At 44.2% G+C, this 17,497-nt stretch overlaps 1 protein-coding gene across 5 annotated transcripts; it reads right to left on the bottom strand.

Moving 5' to 3' along the window:
* tarbp2 (TAR (HIV) RNA binding protein 2) lies at nucleotides 1-16,938 on the bottom strand. 5 transcript variants are annotated; one of them, XM_041887381.2, is made up of 10 exons: nucleotides 15,863-15,924; nucleotides 14,118-14,305; nucleotides 13,899-13,994; nucleotides 13,551-13,741; nucleotides 6,836-7,067; nucleotides 6,478-6,553; nucleotides 4,041-4,158; nucleotides 3,651-3,778; nucleotides 3,202-3,394; nucleotides 1-1,715 (listed from the first exon to the last, which is right to left on the bottom strand). In XM_041887381.2, the coding sequence occupies exons 4-10, from the start codon at nucleotides 13,621-13,623 to the stop codon at nucleotides 1,558-1,560; spliced, it is 978 nt and encodes a 325-aa protein (XP_041743315.1). In that variant the 5' UTR covers nucleotides 13,624-13,741; nucleotides 13,899-13,994; nucleotides 14,118-14,305; nucleotides 15,863-15,924; the 3' UTR covers nucleotides 1-1,557. The 5 variants fall into 5 exon arrangements, with proteins under 5 accessions (XP_041743315.1, XP_041743314.1, XP_041743312.1 ...); XM_041887380.2 differs by lacking the exon at nucleotides 15,863-15,924 and adding an exon at nucleotides 15,168-15,745; XM_041887378.2 differs by lacking the exons at nucleotides 13,551-13,741; nucleotides 13,899-13,994; nucleotides 14,118-14,305 and adding an exon at nucleotides 16,714-16,938 and having other exon boundaries at nucleotides 15,863-15,936.
* Between the last annotated feature and the right edge of the window lie 559 nt (nucleotides 16,939-17,497).

Below are 17,497 nucleotides of genomic sequence, written 5' to 3'. Positions count from 1 at the left end.
TGAAATCTCAAGTATTTTATTCAAAAAGGAACAAATTCAGTGATAATAGGTCACATTTCAGTTCAACTTTGTATTTGGGCAACAACACTTTACACAAAATCAAACATTGGTACTTCTAACTTCAGCGCTGTTTCGATCTCACTGCTTGCTCATCATGAGATGTAGCAGCAGTCTCCCATGTGGCCTATTATGGTCAGTATACTTCCGACACAACTATTCTTACTTTACCTCCCATATGAAAACATCAAGGCTTGACTTTCTGTATCTGAACTGGTGGGAGTAGACATGGGAGGATAGAGAGTTCAGGCTACACATTTAGCATGTAACAGAGGTAGACGAGGAGATTAGTCAGCCGGTGTGCAAGAGAATCCAACCTAGATGACTGACTACATTATCAAATGCAGCAATACAGTTCCATCTCAATTAGATGCTAGCCTGGTCCCAGATGTTTGTGCTTTTGCATACTCCATTGTTTGACAAGGCAATTCCATAAGGAGTTGGCAAGAGACCATGAACAACAGACTGGCACCCAGGCTAATTAGATGGTCCATTTCAGACATGATATTATGAACACAACCACGGTTGAGGTTAGTAATATTATCAATTTCAATTCAATGAGGGGCCATTGACATGGTTTCTGAGAGCAACCAGCTACTCAAACATAAGATAACATTGCTTCAACAGCTATTAAAACTTCGGACATCCTAAAATTACCAATTTTATTCACAATGTCATGTGAGGTCTGACAATTAACAAACTCAATGGTAATTTCCCAATGTTTAAAATGTAATTCCAATACTCATAAAATAACATTTTGCACTTCAGATGTTAAGCAATCACAATTAAAAGTGTACACGTTATCAGAATACTCTTCTAAAAGGCCAATTACTACACACTTCCGTATCATCCAACTAACAAAAAGGCATGTAAAACAGGTGGGGTGAGTCTTGTCGTCTTGGCAATAAAAGTACACAAGGCTCCAATTTTAAAGTATTCATGTCGTAAATGTCCACTTTTCAATGTCCAAAATTAGACTTCATTCGGGCCAAGACCATTTCTTCAACCGTTATCCAGGTGAAGTGACAATGGGGGGGGAAGGGGGAGGGGGGGGGGGGTTTAGTTGATGAAAGTACTAGCTAATGAAAAGGCAACTAAAAAAGGGTCAGAGGCTACAGTAAAATTGGGGTTCTTTTAAAATGTATTTCTCTTTCCCTACAGAGTTTATATCTCTAGGCAAATAAATGGCCAGTGTAGCCAATCAAGAGGGCATTAAGGGCTGTGTGGGATATCTTCAGGGCATAGGGACAAATTATCTAGGGCTATCCCATATCTTCAGGGGCATTAAGGAATGAACAAACCCACAGATAGGAGGACTCCGGGGATCTGTGTGGGCTGTAGGGGGACAAATTCCAATTCCCATGGGTAATTCTGGGTCAATCAATGGTCACTTCCCTTGACCACCATTGGTTGGAAGATGCTTCCACCCTCCGTGGTGGATGTCATATGATCAGGGTCTAAGGTCGTTGACATGGAGAGTGAGGTCAGTCTGGGAGACGGTCACTTCCCCCCAGCCATGATTTTGAGGTACTGCAGTGCATTGTGGGCTGCGCTGGCGCGGGCAGCGTCCTGATTGGGTGCGAAGCCGTGGCACACTGTGATTGGCTGAGTGGATAGCTCTACCAGACACTGGCACAGACCGCTCAGACTGCGCTCCTCTGGAACAACAAGGAAACCCACATTAGGTTCATATACTAAAGAACTCTGATCACAGCCTGGTCACGTATTCACAAAGAGTACTGGTTTAGGATCAGTTTAGCATTGTATTATTTTACCATGTTTTGTCATTTTTTGTTGGGGTGGGGGGTGTTACAGGTACATTATTTATATATATATATATATCTATATCTATCTATATCTATTTATCTATATCTATCTATATCTATATCTATCGATATCTATATATCTATATCTATGTCTATATGCCATTTAGCAGACGCTTTTATCCAAAGCGACTTACAGTCATGCGTGCATACATGTGTGTACGGGTGGTCCCGGGGATCGAACCCACTACCCTGACGTTACAAGCGCCGTGCTCTACCAGCTGAGCTACAGAGGGCCACCCATCCCATTATCCATTTCAATACGGTAAAACATGTACCTACCATGTTGCTGCCACTCAAAAGAAAAACGAAGTATTTCTTACTGTTTAAGTAATAATACATTCAGTATAAACAAGAATAAAACAAAGTGAACCTCCACCCCCAACCTCTTCTCCCATTCCCCCATTCCCAGAAACCATGTTTCCACCCCCAACCTCTTATCCCATTACCCAGAAACCATGTTTCCACCCTTCCCACCACCCCTAGCAACTAGGGTAGCTCGTCAGTTACACCCCAGACCTCTCCCCATACCACCCCTTCCCTGTGGGACTATTTTGTATTTGTTGGGCTTTATGGATTGTTTATTTGTATGTGTGGGGCTTTAGCCGAGATTACTCTTTACAGGGTCAAGTATATTTTTTCCAGGCCTCAATTGTTCTTGACTAGCACCATTCATTCTCGCTGTCGATCATTCTAATGTTATAACTTCTAATAGTAAGTGTATCCACTAGCGAATTGCAAGTGTGAGGTGATTGCCATCTAAGAGTAATCGTCTCAGAGATTCAAGGCGCTATCATAGTTAAGTAACATAATAGATGAAAAGCATTTAATATTTACATGCAACTTTACCCCAGAAGCATTTAACTGCAGGTCACTCCCACATCATATGAAGGAATGTGCCTTCCTGATTTAGGGGACTTAGTGAACAGTTGGGAGTTGGGGCCAATTTCAACGTAAAACGTTTCCTTGGTGTTAAATACAGTCTGAACAAAACTTAAAATGTATAAATTGATGGTTCGGATTATGGGGTGCCAAGGTCATATTTTTATATATTCTGTTCCAGTTAAAGGGTTGTTCAGATTCAATTAGTTCTGCGGACCATACATTTTTAACTGGCTAGCTCAGAATTAACTTTCCAGAAGTTGTTTATATATTATAGAGATCAGTCCTTTCGGGAGCCCAATAGCATTTTTGATCACAATGAAAAATATTATATGGACTGGGATGTGATCGTAGATAAGCATTCCTACCGCAGAGATACTTTTTGAAAACAGGAATCTATGTGAATTGGCCCCGGGGGGGTTGGGGGGATATTATTTACCTATGTCGAGGTAGCTGACGTCGAAGCGCTGCTCCTCTGAAAGGTCGTGGAGCAGAGAGCAGAAGTTCGAGCTAGGCATGCCCAGTGGGTGGCTTCTCAGCTGTAGCATCTTCTCCCCAGCAGAGTTCCTCAGAGAGTCCCAGGTACAGCCCAGACCTTTACACTTCCCTGCCTCCGCCCTGCTGCCCATGTTCTGCCCACCAGAGGAGACAAAGGTACCACGAGTCAGACGCGCCGGCATCATACGCTCACATACATTTACCACAAGCACTTCGCTACACCCGCAATAACGTCTGCTAAACGTGTATGCGACCAATAAAATTTGATTTATTTATTACAGGAAAGTCTTAATAACAGACACTTATTTGCAACGATGACCTGTCAGGAAGCGAGCACAGCAGCGATATTGTCTTAGAAAGGCCATCAACAGGCACCATGCTCTGTCTCACCATGTTAAAGGTGTCGTCCTCAGCCTCAGTCTCGTGGCTGCTCCTCAGGTCCACAGGAACATCATGGATCCTGGACAACATCTTAGCTGCCGCGTTCCGCTTGGCTAGCTTCTTCGATGTGCCACTGCCTGTGGGAGCGATAGGATGGATGTTAGTGCGAAGACACAGAATCGTTTCATATAACAGTTTCCCAAACCTCTCAAGTACCCCCAGCCGTTCCATGGATTTGATCTATTCCAGAACTAGTACACCTGATTCCACTTATTGTTAGTTGATGATTAGTTCACCAATTGAATCATGTTGGTACCCAAGGACATACGACATACCAAATGTGTAATGTATAAACCAATATATGACCTATTGAAAGGGCGGAACCCAAGTTAGATTTACCAATTTCAACGAATCTCTCGACCCGGCAGGTCATGGTGAACTCCTTGCGGTGTGCAGGGCCTGACTCCTGGGTCACGGTGTACTCTGGCAGACGCCAGCCTTTCTGAACCACCAGCTCCTTTCAGTGAAACACACAAAGTCATGTATCCATAAAGTGGGAGATTCATTTACCTTTCATTTTGCTTCACAATTAACGCCATTATCCTGTGTAAAGCAGGAGGGTTTGGGAAAAGCGGTTCGGAGACTGACTGACACAGTATACAATACATCTATAGCAGGGCTCTCCAACCCTGTTCCTGGAGAGCTACCCTCCTGTAGGTTTACGCTCCAAACCAAGAACGCTCTCCAGAAACAGGGTTGGAGCGTAAACCTACAGGAAGGGTGGCTCTCCAGGAACAGGGTTGGAGCGTAAACCTACAGGAGGGTAGCTCTCCAGGAACAGGGTTGGAGCGTAAACCTACAGGAGGGTAGCTCTCCAGGAACAGGGTTGGAGCGTAAACCTACAGGAGGGTGGCTCTCCAGGAACAGGGTTGGAGCGTAAACCTACAGGAGGGTGGCTCTCCAGGAATAGGGTTGGAGCGTAAACCTACAGGAGGGTGGCTCTCCAAGAACAGGGTTGGAGTGTAAACCTACAGGAGGGGTGGCTCTCCAGGAACAGGGTTGGAGCGTAAACCTACAGGAGGGTGGCTCTCCAGGAACAGGGTTGGAGCGTAAACCTACAGGAGGGTGGCTCTCCAGGAACAGGGTTGGAGCGTAAACCTACAGGAGTGTGGCTCTCCAGGAACAGGGTTGGAGCGTAAACCTATAGGAGTGTGGCTCTCCAGGAACAGGGTTGGAAAGCCCTGATCTATACGTACAGTGCATTCGGAAAGTACTCAGAACCCTTGACTTTTTCCACATTTTGTTACGTTACAGCCTTATTCTAAAATTGATTAAATAGTCCGCCCACCCCTCAAACTACACACAATAGCCCATAATGACAGTCAAAACAGGTTTCTGAATTTTTTGTACACTTATAAAAACAATAAACTGAAATATTACATTTACATAAGTATTCAGACCCTTTACTCAGTACTTTGTTGAAGCACCTTTGGCAGCGATTACAGAATCGAGTCTTCTTGGGTATGACACTACAAGCTTGGCACACCTGTATTTGGGGAGCGTAGTTGCACAGCTATTTTCAGGTCTCTCCAGTCGGGTTCAAGTCTGGGCTCTGGCTGAGCCACTCAAGGACATTCAGAGACTTGTCCCGAAACCACTCCTGCATTGTCTTGGCTGTGTGCTTACGGTCGTTGTCCTGTTAGAAGGGGAACCTTCACCCCAGTCTGAGGTCCTGAGCACTCTGGGGCAGGCTTTCATCAAGGATCTCTCTGTACTTTGCTCCGTTCATCTTTCCCTCAATCCTGACTAGTCTCCTAGTCCCTGCCACTGAAAAACATCCCCACAGCATGATGCTGCCACCAGCATGCTTCACCGTAGGGATGGTGTCAGGTTTCCTCCAGACGTGACGCTTGGCATTCAGGCCAAAGAGTTCAATCTTGGTTTCATCAGGCCAGAGAATCTTGTTTCTCATGGTCTGAGAGTCCTTTAGGTGCCTTTTGGCAAACTCTAAGATTGGTGGAGTGCTGCATAGATGGTTGTCCTTCTGGAAGGTTATCCCATCTCCCCAGAGGAACTCTGTCAGAGTGACCATCAGGTTCTTGGTCACCTCCCTGACCAAGGCACTTCTCCTCCGATTGCTCAGTTTGGCCGGGCGGCCAGCTCTAGGAAGAGTCTTGGTGATTCCAAACTTCTTCCATTTAAGAATGATTGAGGCCACTGTTCTTGGGGACCTTCAATGCAGCAGACATTTTTTGGTACCCTTCCCCAGATCTGTGCCTCGACACAATCCTGTCTCGGAGCTCTACAGACAATTCCTTCGACCTCATGGCTTGGTTTTTGCTCTGACATGCACTGTCAACTGTGGGACCTTATATAGACAGGTGTGTGCCTTTCCAAATCATGTCCAATAAATTGAATTTACCACAGGTGGACTCCAATTAAGTTGTAGAAATATCAAGGATGATCAATGAAACAGGATGCACCTGAGCTCAATTTTGAGTCTCATAGCAAAGGGTCTGAATACTTATTTAAATAAGGTCTGTTTATTTTATTTTAAATACATTGCAAAAATTTCAAATAACCTGTTTTCGCTTTGTCATTACGGGGTATTGTGTGTAGATTAATTAATATTTATTTTCCATCCATTTTAGAATAAGACAAACGTAACAATGTGGAAAAAGTCAAGGGGTCTGAATACTTCCCGAATGCACTGTATACATATGTACACACATTAACAGCAATAAAGCTTATTGAGTTGAAAGGGGTTCAAAATGTAGTTCTCTGAGAGGACTGAGTGAGTCCGTGAATTAACTCAGAGTCCCAGGACGCATCTCACCTGCAGAGCTCCCACAGGGTTGCATTCTGACTGCTGAGACGTGCTGCTTCCTGAAGTCTTCATCTCTGACGGAGAGCTGGGGAGGAAAACAGCAGAGGGAAAGACCGTATTTACACCACAGACTGACCAAGAGCACACAGTCTATCACAATTATAAGATGGTTGGCAAGGAGGTTTTTGCAACTTTACCAAAAAAGGAGGCACTTGTCTACAGTGTTTTTGCGTACTGGCGTCCAATAGATACCCTCTCTACATTACTCTCACCACAGAAGAAGCCATTCGGGCCAAGTACCGCTGCACTCAACTACTCATTTTCTCTGGATTCAAACTTGTAGAAGCCACTCTCTCAATCCACTCACCTGTCCCCATCCACAGGCTCTTCCACCCCAGTAAATCCTTCTCCCAGCACCACTGGCCCCCCTAGTCCTGGTTTCATCATCTTCAGGGCAGCCTCTGCTGCCTTGTGTTTGGCAGCCTTTTTGCTGGGCCCCTGGCCGGTGCAGCTGATCTCTCCCACGGACACGCGGAAAGTAAAGTTGGGTTGGTGCGCCTGGCCCTCGGCCTTGAGCAGGTCGTACACTGGGGTGTTACCTGGAACAATAGGATTGGTAGTGTTGCAGCACGGACACTATTGAGTGTAACACTTGATCCTACCATAGAGATCATATTGAAATTACTAGGAGGGGCTATGTCAAACCCTCAAAGTTCCAGAATGGGGTGAAAATGGCAGACATATTGGCAGACACATTTTGAATTCAGGCTATAACAAAATGTGGAATATGTCAAGGGGTATGAATACTTTCTGAAATACAGTTTATACAGGTTTTTATACAATTTCTGTATAAATAGCCTCAAATGAAAACAGACCATAAATGTCTACATTTTTGTTTTCTTGGAAAGCTGTGAGTGCTATTATATGATACAATATCAATGCCTGTTGCATTTACAACTTGTCTGTCCTATCTGCAAATGATTTCAGCCAGCGAATGGCTATGGATTGACTGCATCGTTTGAATAGAATGTTGTGGTTTACGCTCCAGTCACTAGCAACAGCGCAGAGTTAGCAAGCTAGCATAATGGCGGCACAATCCTCTCGCTGATGCTACTATAGTGTCCCTTTTTGTTCCAACAAACAAAAAAACACCCATACCTCAGCATTCACAACTTCCCAAAGGATGTGACCAAGTGACAGCTGGGTGAGCGCAATTAGAAGAGATGAGGGCCCAGACTTCACTATTTTATGTGTTTGGAGCACCTTTGTCCATAGCCTGCATTTTAACCCGGGCCAACATCTACTTAACGCCAAAAGGCCGTGCTCGCATTAAAGACGGGGACCGTTCCCTGTCGGTTCTCCTGGAACAACTGGGGGGAAGAGCCTACAGATCTTGGGTCTCTCCCTTTGATAGAGCAAGTGCGTGACTGGGAACCAACGTCCGGAAACAGGAGGTGGAGGTCTCAGCTAGTGTTGGTGCCTCTACACTGACTGCAGTGGCCCATGACTCTGCCTGTCCTCCTCTCCCTGGTGAGTAACGCGTACTCAGGTTTTCCAGATGGTTGATGTGTTGTAGCTCAGCGTTTGTAGTTCTGTAAACAGTTGCTATTGTTCAGGTATTGCATTAGCTGCATGAAGCTTTTGGAATAGTAGGAAAGCTACGAACTGGCTAGCCAGGTTGCATGTCTCTTCTCCCACTCTGCTCGCCAACTTAAGCCCCTCTTAGATCCTTGAACCAACCTTTCTTAAACCAAATAGCACTACCATAACATACTTGATGGATTATTGAGTATGTCCTGAGACCTAGACTAAGTCAGAGTTGGTTTACGGTGTCATGATACTGACAAACTGAATAATAGTATACTGAACAAAAATATTTAAAAAAAAACGCAACATGTGAAGTATTTGGTCTCATGAGCTGAAATAAAAGATCCCAGAAATTTTCCAGACGCACAAAAAAAGCTAATTGCTCTCAAAATGTTGTGCACAAATTTGTTTACATCCCTGTCAGTGAGCATTTCTCCTTTGTCAATATAATTCAATCAACCTGACAGGTGTGGCATATCAAGAAGCTGATTAAACAGCATGGTCATTACACAGGTGCACCTTGTGCTGGGGACAAAAGGCCTCTAAAATATGTGCAGTTGTGTCACACAACACAATGCCAAAGATGTCCCAAGTTGAGGGAGCGTGCAATTGGCATGCTGACTGCAGGAATGTCCACAAGAGCTGTTGCCAGATAATTTAATATTCATTTCTCTACCATAAGCCGCCGCCAACATTGTTTTAGAGAATTTGGCAGTACGTCCAACCGGCCTCACAACCGCAGTCCACGTGTAACCACGCCAGCCCAGGACCTCCACATCCATATTAGTTCCTTATATGAACTGTAACTCAGTAAAATCTTTGAAATTGTTGCACTTATATTTTTGCAATATAAATGACCCCTTTCTTTTCTATAGTTGTGTTGGATGCTGCACTGGATGGAATCAAGGAACAAGAGCTACAAGTCCAACAGCTCTGTGTTCACCTCCAGCTCCAAAGATTCTGTGCATCCAATGAGGACTTCAGGTTCTATAGCCGGTTCCACTCGAAGATCTTCATGGTGTTCTGGGAGTCCATTGTCCCCCTCTGCCTCCAGGTTAATCTGCTGGTCCAAGGCCCAGAAGGCTGGAATGGGAAGTGCAACAACAAGCCCCAACAGGAAGCTGCCACTCATTGAGGAGTTCTTTCTTTACTGCTGTCGAGTAGCAGCTGGGCTGAAGGAGAAGGTGTTGGCGGACATCTTTGGCGTGAGTGTCCCTACAGTGAGACGCATTTTAATAACCTGGACCAACTACCCATATCTTGTCTTGGGCTCTGTGCCCTTTTGGATGTCCAGGGAGCAGTTCCAGGTGTACTGTCCAGAGGTACGAGTTATCCTGGACTGCACAGAGCTGTGCCTGATTGGGATTGCACCTTGGTGAGGCATCACCTTTGTATCCAAACTTTTCACTGGGTCCATCTCTGATCAGGAGATCACGAGTCTCTCTGGAATCCTCAAGCCTGGTGATGGACGCTTGGCAGACATGGGGTTCATCATAGAGAGGATGCTGTCAGATTAGGGGCAACGCTCATCATTCCCCCATTCATTTACATTACATTAGTCATTTAGCAGACTCTCTTACCCAGAGCGACTTACAAATTGGTGCATTCACCTTATGATAGCCAGTGGGACAACCACTTTACAATTTTTTATATATATTTTTCTATTAGTATATTTTTACATTTACATTTTAGTCATTTAGCAGACGCTCTTAACCAGAGCAACTTACAAATTGGTGCATTCACCTTATGATAGCCAGTGGGACAACCACTTTACAATTTTTAATATATATTTTTCTATTAGTATATTTTTACATTTTAGTCATTTAGCAGACGCTCTTAACCAGAGCAACTTACATGAGCAATTAGGGTTAAGTGCCTTGCTCAAGGGCACAGACAGATTTTTCACCTAGTTGGCTCTGGGATTAGAACCAGCGACCTTTCGGTTACTGGCACAACGCTCTTAACCACTAAGCTACCTGCCGCCCCAATTTAATAGAGCAACTCAGCTAACATGGAAGGACACGAGCGAACGCAAGCCATTGCACGTCTGAGTATGCTAGAGGAGAGTACCATATCTAGGACAAGATTATCCCACTCACGCTGGCAGGCTGTCAATCAACTGTGGACGAACTGCTGCTTATTGGTGAACTACCAGGGACCTCTGGATCTCAAGGGTGATCAGCCAGTGTGAAAACATGCTCAAGCACGGCAGTCGACACACACCACAAAATAATGAGTTTAGTTCAATTAATTAGGTCATGATAAATAACAGCTTTATACCTGTGTACATCTGTTTTTTTGTGATTATTATAAATTGATCCGCTCAGACAAGATATGAATTTGGGATAATATTTATATTGAATATGTACTGATAAATAGGTTTTAATGAATAAGATGGTGTTTTGGAATGTAGTGTTTGCATAATGCATCTGTTAAAGAGAGAACATGATTTTTTGTTGTTGGAAGATTTTATTCAATAAATACATTTGAATATTTATTCTGTGACATGTTAAGTCATAAAATAAATCACACAATTCAAAAATCAGTAGAATCATTTACCGTATTTTCCGCACTATAAGGCGCACTTAAAAGCCTTTCATTTTCTCAAAAAACGACAGTGCGCCTTATAATCCGGAGCGCCTTATGTATGGATCAATTGGTTAATTGGTTGATCCATACTGGTTGTACACGGCGCTCAAGGTGCTCTGTCAAAATGTTTCAGTATGAAAAACCAATAAAAACAATTTAATAATAATGAAATGTTTCAGTACGACTGGTAAACTACAAAGCCGCACCACTTGCAGCATTACGGTAGCCAGTACACACCGGTATTGTGCTTACTCACAGTCCCACACCACTTGTGTGTGTATAAAGACCCCAAAATGGCACCTTTCAAGAGACACGCTTACGACGCAGAGTTCAAGCTCAAGGCTGTCGGTCATGCAGTAGAATATGGGAATAGAGCAGCAGCGAGAGAATTCAACATTAATGAATCAATGGTACGGAAATGGAGGAAGCAAGAAGATGACCTGCGCCAAGTAAAGAAGACTAAACAGAGTTTCCGCGGGAACAAAGCGAGATGGCCACAGTTAGAGGACAAACTCGAACAGTGGGTTGTTGAACAGAGAGCAGCAAGTAGAAGCGTCTCTACAGTCACTATTCGAATGAAGGCAACAGCGCTAGCACGGGACATGACAATCGATGAATTTCGAGGCGGTCCTTCTTGGTGCTTTCGTTTATGAAAAGACGTAATCTCTCCATCCGCACACGAACTACCGTCTCGCAGCAACTGCCAAAAGATTACCAAGAAAAGCTGGTCACTTTCCGCGCATACTGCAAAAATAAGATCACTGAAAAGAAGATCCGGCCAGAGCACATCACCAACATGGACGAGGTTCCACTCACCTTTGATATTCCCGTGAACCGCACTGTGGAGAAAACGGGGACCAGTACGGTGTCTGTACGTACCACAGGGAATGAGAAGTCATCCTTCACTGTAGTTCTCGCCTGCCAGGCTAATGGCCAGAAACTTCCACCCATGATTATTTTCAAGAGGAAGACCTTGCCAAAAGATAACTTTCCAGCCGGCGTCGTCATCAAAGCTAGCCCGAAGGGATGGATGGATGAGGAAAAGATGAGTGAGTGGCTGAGAGAAATTTACGTCAAGAGACCGGGTGGCTTTTTCCACACAGCTCCGTCCCTATTGATCTACGACTCAATGCGCGCCCATATCACCGATGCTGTCAAAAAACAAGTGAAGCAAACTAATTCGGAGCTTGCCGTCATTCCGGGTGGATTAACTAAAGAACTCCAGCCGCTAGATATTGGTGTCAACAGGGCGTTCAAAGCTAGACTGCGAGCTAAGTGGGAGCAGTGGATGACAGAAGGCGAACACACGTTCACCAAGACGGGGAGACAGCGCCCGGGCGACTTACGCCACTATCTGCCAATGGATCGTGGATGCCTGGGCTGATATATCGGTCTCAACTGTGGTCAAAGCTTTCACGAAGGCAGGAATAATATCTGAACTGCCAGGCAACAGCAGCGACACTGACTCGGATAATGACGAGAGGGAGCCGGGCAGGTTGGATGCCGTAGTCGCCCAACTGTTCAATTCGGACACTGAAGAAGAAGAATTCGAGGGGTTCGTGGATGGGGAATGAACTGAAAAAGTGAGCTTTACGTGTTATATGTAACTGAACAATGTTGAGTTATGCACTAACGTTTGATTTAGTGGTATCAGACTGTTTCTTTTACTACGTGTTTACTGAATCAGGGAAAGGTTCCCTCCACGTTTGGGAGAAGAGTGAGCAAGGCTGGGAGATATTGTTAATATGCACATTAACGTTTGAACAACATTACCATGGGAGTGAACGGAGTTGTCAGAACGCTTAATAAAGTTTGACTTTATCTGACTGTTTTGTTGACATTCCTTTTAGCACAGCTCCATCTAGTGGATGCATAACGCAACCCCAGTCAATTCGTTTGACTACAGTATCTTCTATTCTATGCGCCTTATAATCCGGTGCGCCCTATATATGAAAACAGTTCTAAAATAGGCCATTCATTGAAGGTGCGCCTTATAATCCGGTGCGCCTTATAGTGCGGAAAATACGGTACTCTAATTCAATGTTAATTACATTTAGTCATTTAGCAGACTCTTATCCAGAGCGACATACAGTAGTGAGTGCATACATTGATACTTTTACATACTGGTTCCCTGTGGGAATCGAAACCACAACCCTGGCGTTGCAAGTGCCATGCTCTACCAACTGAGCCACAAGGGATAGACAAAGATCACACAATTCATTCATTAAAATAAATTCCTCTACATACTATTTTGATTAGTTGTCTACACATCCCTGTAGGCGTAGAAGAGGTCTCATCTCTGCTATCAAAGCATCATCTCTCCAAACGCCCTCTACTGTAAGGTCGCACAAATCTAAACCCATTACAGCCAGTTGGCCCTGGACTTGTAGTGATATGTGGCTGTTTTGGAGCTTGGCCTGGCCATTGACAAATTTAAAATGTGCTTCACATCAGTTACACTTGATCTCGGCTAGCCTGAAGGGTGGCGCAGCAGAAGGGTCATAAACTTTCTCATCAGGCTTGCCACAAGATGGGGTGCATCTGGGCGCACAACGAAACCACAAGGTTTGACTGAGACGTCAAATCATTCAGAGTAGTTCTGTAGAACCTCTAGCTTAAGCGCAAGACCCCTTCACATAGCTTCGGTTTGCCGTTTACCTTTAAGCATTCTCATGACTAGGGCCTAGCTAGATGACTCCCCACCTACATGGCATGCCTCCCTAAACCGGCTAGCAGTCACACGTGGTTTCCTCATTTCCTTCCATAGTGGACAGGCAGACTGCTCGACTGTGCCCTTCTCAATAGCAGATGACAATGCTGGTGACACCTTTATGCTCTCCAAGTGGTAAAACTGAGCGCAAGTAGAGACAAAGTTTAAATTACTATGCAATTGACTTTCTTTTTACCGGGAGTTGGGGGAATGCAGGAGCATCTGGATGCTTTAGAATCTCTCTGGTGACAGTTGGGGGATACTGACATGACAGCACTGACCCGCGGGGCACTGGACCAAATCTAGAGTCAACCAGAGTAATTTCTTCCAGTCCATGCAGAACCAGGATATGGTCAGCAGACAGCACCGTCATGTCAGGAAGGGGCCCTGAAACACATATAAAAAGAAGCATAGACAAGGGATGAGTGTCAGCCAAGATTGTAAACCTTTAGTCCAATAAATTTAAACACGAGTGAAGGCAACTTGTGAGCGTAATGGGAACATCCTGGGGATGCCAACTTGTTTAAAGACAATTGTAACTCACAGGGAATGCTTGGTAAAGAGTGGATTTTATACCACTCCTCCCTGATGTCCTTGGCTTCCTCAGAACCATTTAATCCGTGGGCTCTGGTCAAATCCCCTGGTTAAAAAATAAAATCATAAAAAAGATTCAGGATGAATGTATAACGATGTGCAGTAATACGAGTTTACAAAAATGCAAAATGTGTGTTCTCTATGACAATCTCTCAATTTCAAAACTCACCCGAGTCCTTGGCCTGTGCCACAACTGCAATATACCTGTGCAAGGCAATGGTGCTGGCACGTCTTCAACCCCATTGTGGTTTAATGTGCAGTCTGGAAGAGTAGAGCCATCAGATTGCACAAAACTCTCACAGCTGAACAGGATAAGCCGTTTACGATGAAAGGCTTCTCGGGCGCTTCTAATGTGATCTAAAAGAACAGGTGGGGGAGAAATCATTACAGTCGTCATACAATGTTTTAGATCTGTGGCAGCAAGGTCATGATTCCTTCTCTTCAATTCTCTCATTAAAAACATACCTGACCAACTGTAATACAAGTTGACTACAACATTTTAATGTTATCCAGCTTCAGATCAGTAATAAAGGAACTAGGCCTACTGCATGTCCAGGGACATGAGAACAGATACAACAGGGTTTGATTATTTTGAACATATGAACAAAACCACAGCTAAACTGCAACCACAACAACACTAAGCACTACACTGCCTGTTATATCTGGTAACCTGCAGTGAATAGGGCTCCTCATTCCTATGTAACACCTTGCCCTTACTACCATTGCCTCCTTCATGTCTGCCATGTTTGACACTGCATATTCACAAGAACATAGCAAGACAGAATAATGTTAGGTGACAACATTCAATTGATGTATGCTAGTAAGTTACCATTGCTACTCTTAACGTTACTGAGATGGCTCCAGCTAGCTAGCAAGAAACACATAATAGATTAGTGGCTGGCCAAATAGCTAGCTAACTTATTAAACGTTAACTAAGTCAGACAAATCGTAAATAACGTTTGCTAACTAATGTTAGCTAATCGGCACCGTGTAGCTCAGTTGGTAGAGCATGGCGCATGCAACGCCAGGGTTGTGGGTTCGATTCCCACGGGGGGCTAGTATGAAAAAATGTATGCACTCACTAACTGTAAGTCGCTCTGGATAAGAGCGTCTGCTAAATTACTAAAATGTAAATTGTTAGCACTAACCAATTTGGTAACGTCTTAGCTACCGTTAGCTAGCTAGCTATCTCAACTGGTCACTTCAAGTACCAACTTACCTTGATAGTTGAAGATATTCTTCGTGGAAGAACTTGTATCCTTTATGAAGTTTAGATCTCTTCGTCTGGGAATGTTCGTGAACGATATTAGCCACATCACTAATGCCAAACTTTGGCAAATTGAGCAGTGATTGGATAAACTCAAACGTTTGAATTTCGCGGAAGACTACAGACAACCGGGTGGCGTGGGAAGAAGTTGTCTGTTGGGGGCGTGAAAAATGCCTATTGACTCACTGCATCGTTTGAATGGAATGTTGGCATCTTGGCAGTTAATTTGAAAAAGCTATGGAATCATTCCTCTGAAACTGGCTGCCTAGCAAACAGAGTGCAGATAAATTCTTCAAATTCATTATTTTACACTATCTTATCACAGCACTGGCAAACCATGGCTGACCAACTCCCTCACCAAAATGTCTGACCTTTATCCCATCATAAGATGGGTCCTGCCCATTCTAGTTTTCAAATTCCTAATTCTATGGCTACTACAGTATTAAATATACATTTGACTAGTGACCGGCAGGTACCTGTATTGATGCAGTGTGTTAATTCTAATAAATAAGCAGATAAGCATCTTAAATAGTTTAAACCAGTCCATTCTGTATAGTTGTAGGTAGCTAGCTAAGACAGAACAGAATGAAACCTTACCCAGACTCTGAGACAGAAGAGGAAGCATTCCTAGATCATCTCTGCCTTACCTAGCCGCGTTCCATACTCCTGTAGCAGACTGATGGGTGTCTTGCCGGGGTTCACAGCCAGCATTTGCTCAATACTGAGGATGAAAAGAGAGCGAGATTAAAATTGTCATTCAGCAGTTCAGAGGAATGATATGTTATGTCTCTCTCCAAGGAACTATGACATGACGTGATTGACAGGCAGACAGGAAGCCTTGCACGTGCCGATTAATGACTAGCAGGCAGGTAGACAGAGAGACACTTGTTGGCTAGCTGGGAGGTTTGTTAGCCAACAGCTGCTCGTTTATCTGGAGAAACCAGTGGCAATTTTGGAATGGCAGCTTCAGCCAATCAGCTCCTTTGTTGTTCAACGCCATGCGACATAACATAATGGCTGCTATTGCTACTGCTAGCTAGCATGAGGACGAAAACGGCTGTTTACTTAAACTAACAGTCCTTCAATCTTCTTGGAGTAACTTTTGGGATACTGGGACAATTCAGAGTATGCATTTTTCACCTCTGGATTGAGGTACGTTTTCTGAGGTCGCACCGGCTCCGCAGTGTCTTAATATACACAGGAATGCTGTCCGACCCCAGTGTAGCTGTAAGCAAACGGGTCGGATCTGCTGGCTAGTTAGCTAACTAACTCAGCTAGTTTATTGAAAAAGAAGACCCTGGCCTTGAGCACAAATTCTACAAAATGCAATTATTAAAATGCCTGACATTGAATGGTAAATTAATCTATCGGTTTACTTTGCTACATAACTAACAAGTTGTGCTTAGAGGACATTTAGCTAACTGGCTAGCTAAGGTAGGTGAGATGCTGGACTGCCTAGTTAGCTACAGATGCTAGCTAGCCATCGCTACACGCTTACCTGGAGCACCCAGAGTTTATCTTGCAACTGCCCGGTGTTGTCTCGTCGTTCATTCCCTATCGACAGAGATAAAGCCAAGGATTGCAAATCCCCCCCACAAATACAGACACTTGATTTCATGAGCTAGCTAATATTTTCCAAGTCGGTGGAGGCAGCGACATGTGAAGAGACACCTCGCTCTCCTTGTCCCACCAAAAAAAACAGCATCTGTTTGGCGAATTTTATGACGTCGTCAATGCGCACCGGGAATAATTTCAATCTCTACTGTTCATTGGTCCGCTAGAGATTGACGGTTCGCTCGTTTTACAAGGCGCCGTGTCCCGTTTCAGGGGTAATGCAATTTTACTCATATTACATTTACCTCAAGGGGGCAGCAGACTGGTTAAAACGTTTATTTAAATTTTAATGAACTTTACAGCCGAGGACGAGTGTTTTGCGGCCCCAGTCCTTCGGGGCCTCAGGGGCTCGTGGTTTCAACTCTGGCTCTCACTCCTCCTCCTCCTCATCCCACATCATGGAATGGAAGTGATGATGATTGAGTCAAAGAGACATCCTCGCTGACTGAGTGAACTAAAGAAAGGAAGGATATATTGTAACTTGAATTCAGTAAAACTAACCACCATATAAAAAAAGACACAATACAAGCCATAAGCTATCAGTCTTTCTCAGTCTTTCTCATGGTTGATTGAGTCAGTTGAGTCTAATGAGAACCCCTTTCACACCCTTTGAAACATGTAATTAAATACATTCTTCATTCTCTCTCTTTTCTGATAAGATTAGGATA

Source organism: Coregonus clupeaformis, chromosome 10, assembly GCF_020615455.1.
Source record: "Coregonus clupeaformis isolate EN_2021a chromosome 10, ASM2061545v1, whole genome shotgun sequence".
In the NCBI taxonomy this organism is placed as follows: Eukaryota; Metazoa; Chordata; class Actinopteri; order Salmoniformes; family Salmonidae; genus Coregonus; species Coregonus clupeaformis.
Note: the sequence above shows the minus strand (reverse complement) of the source record. Positions and strands in the feature narration are given on the sequence as shown.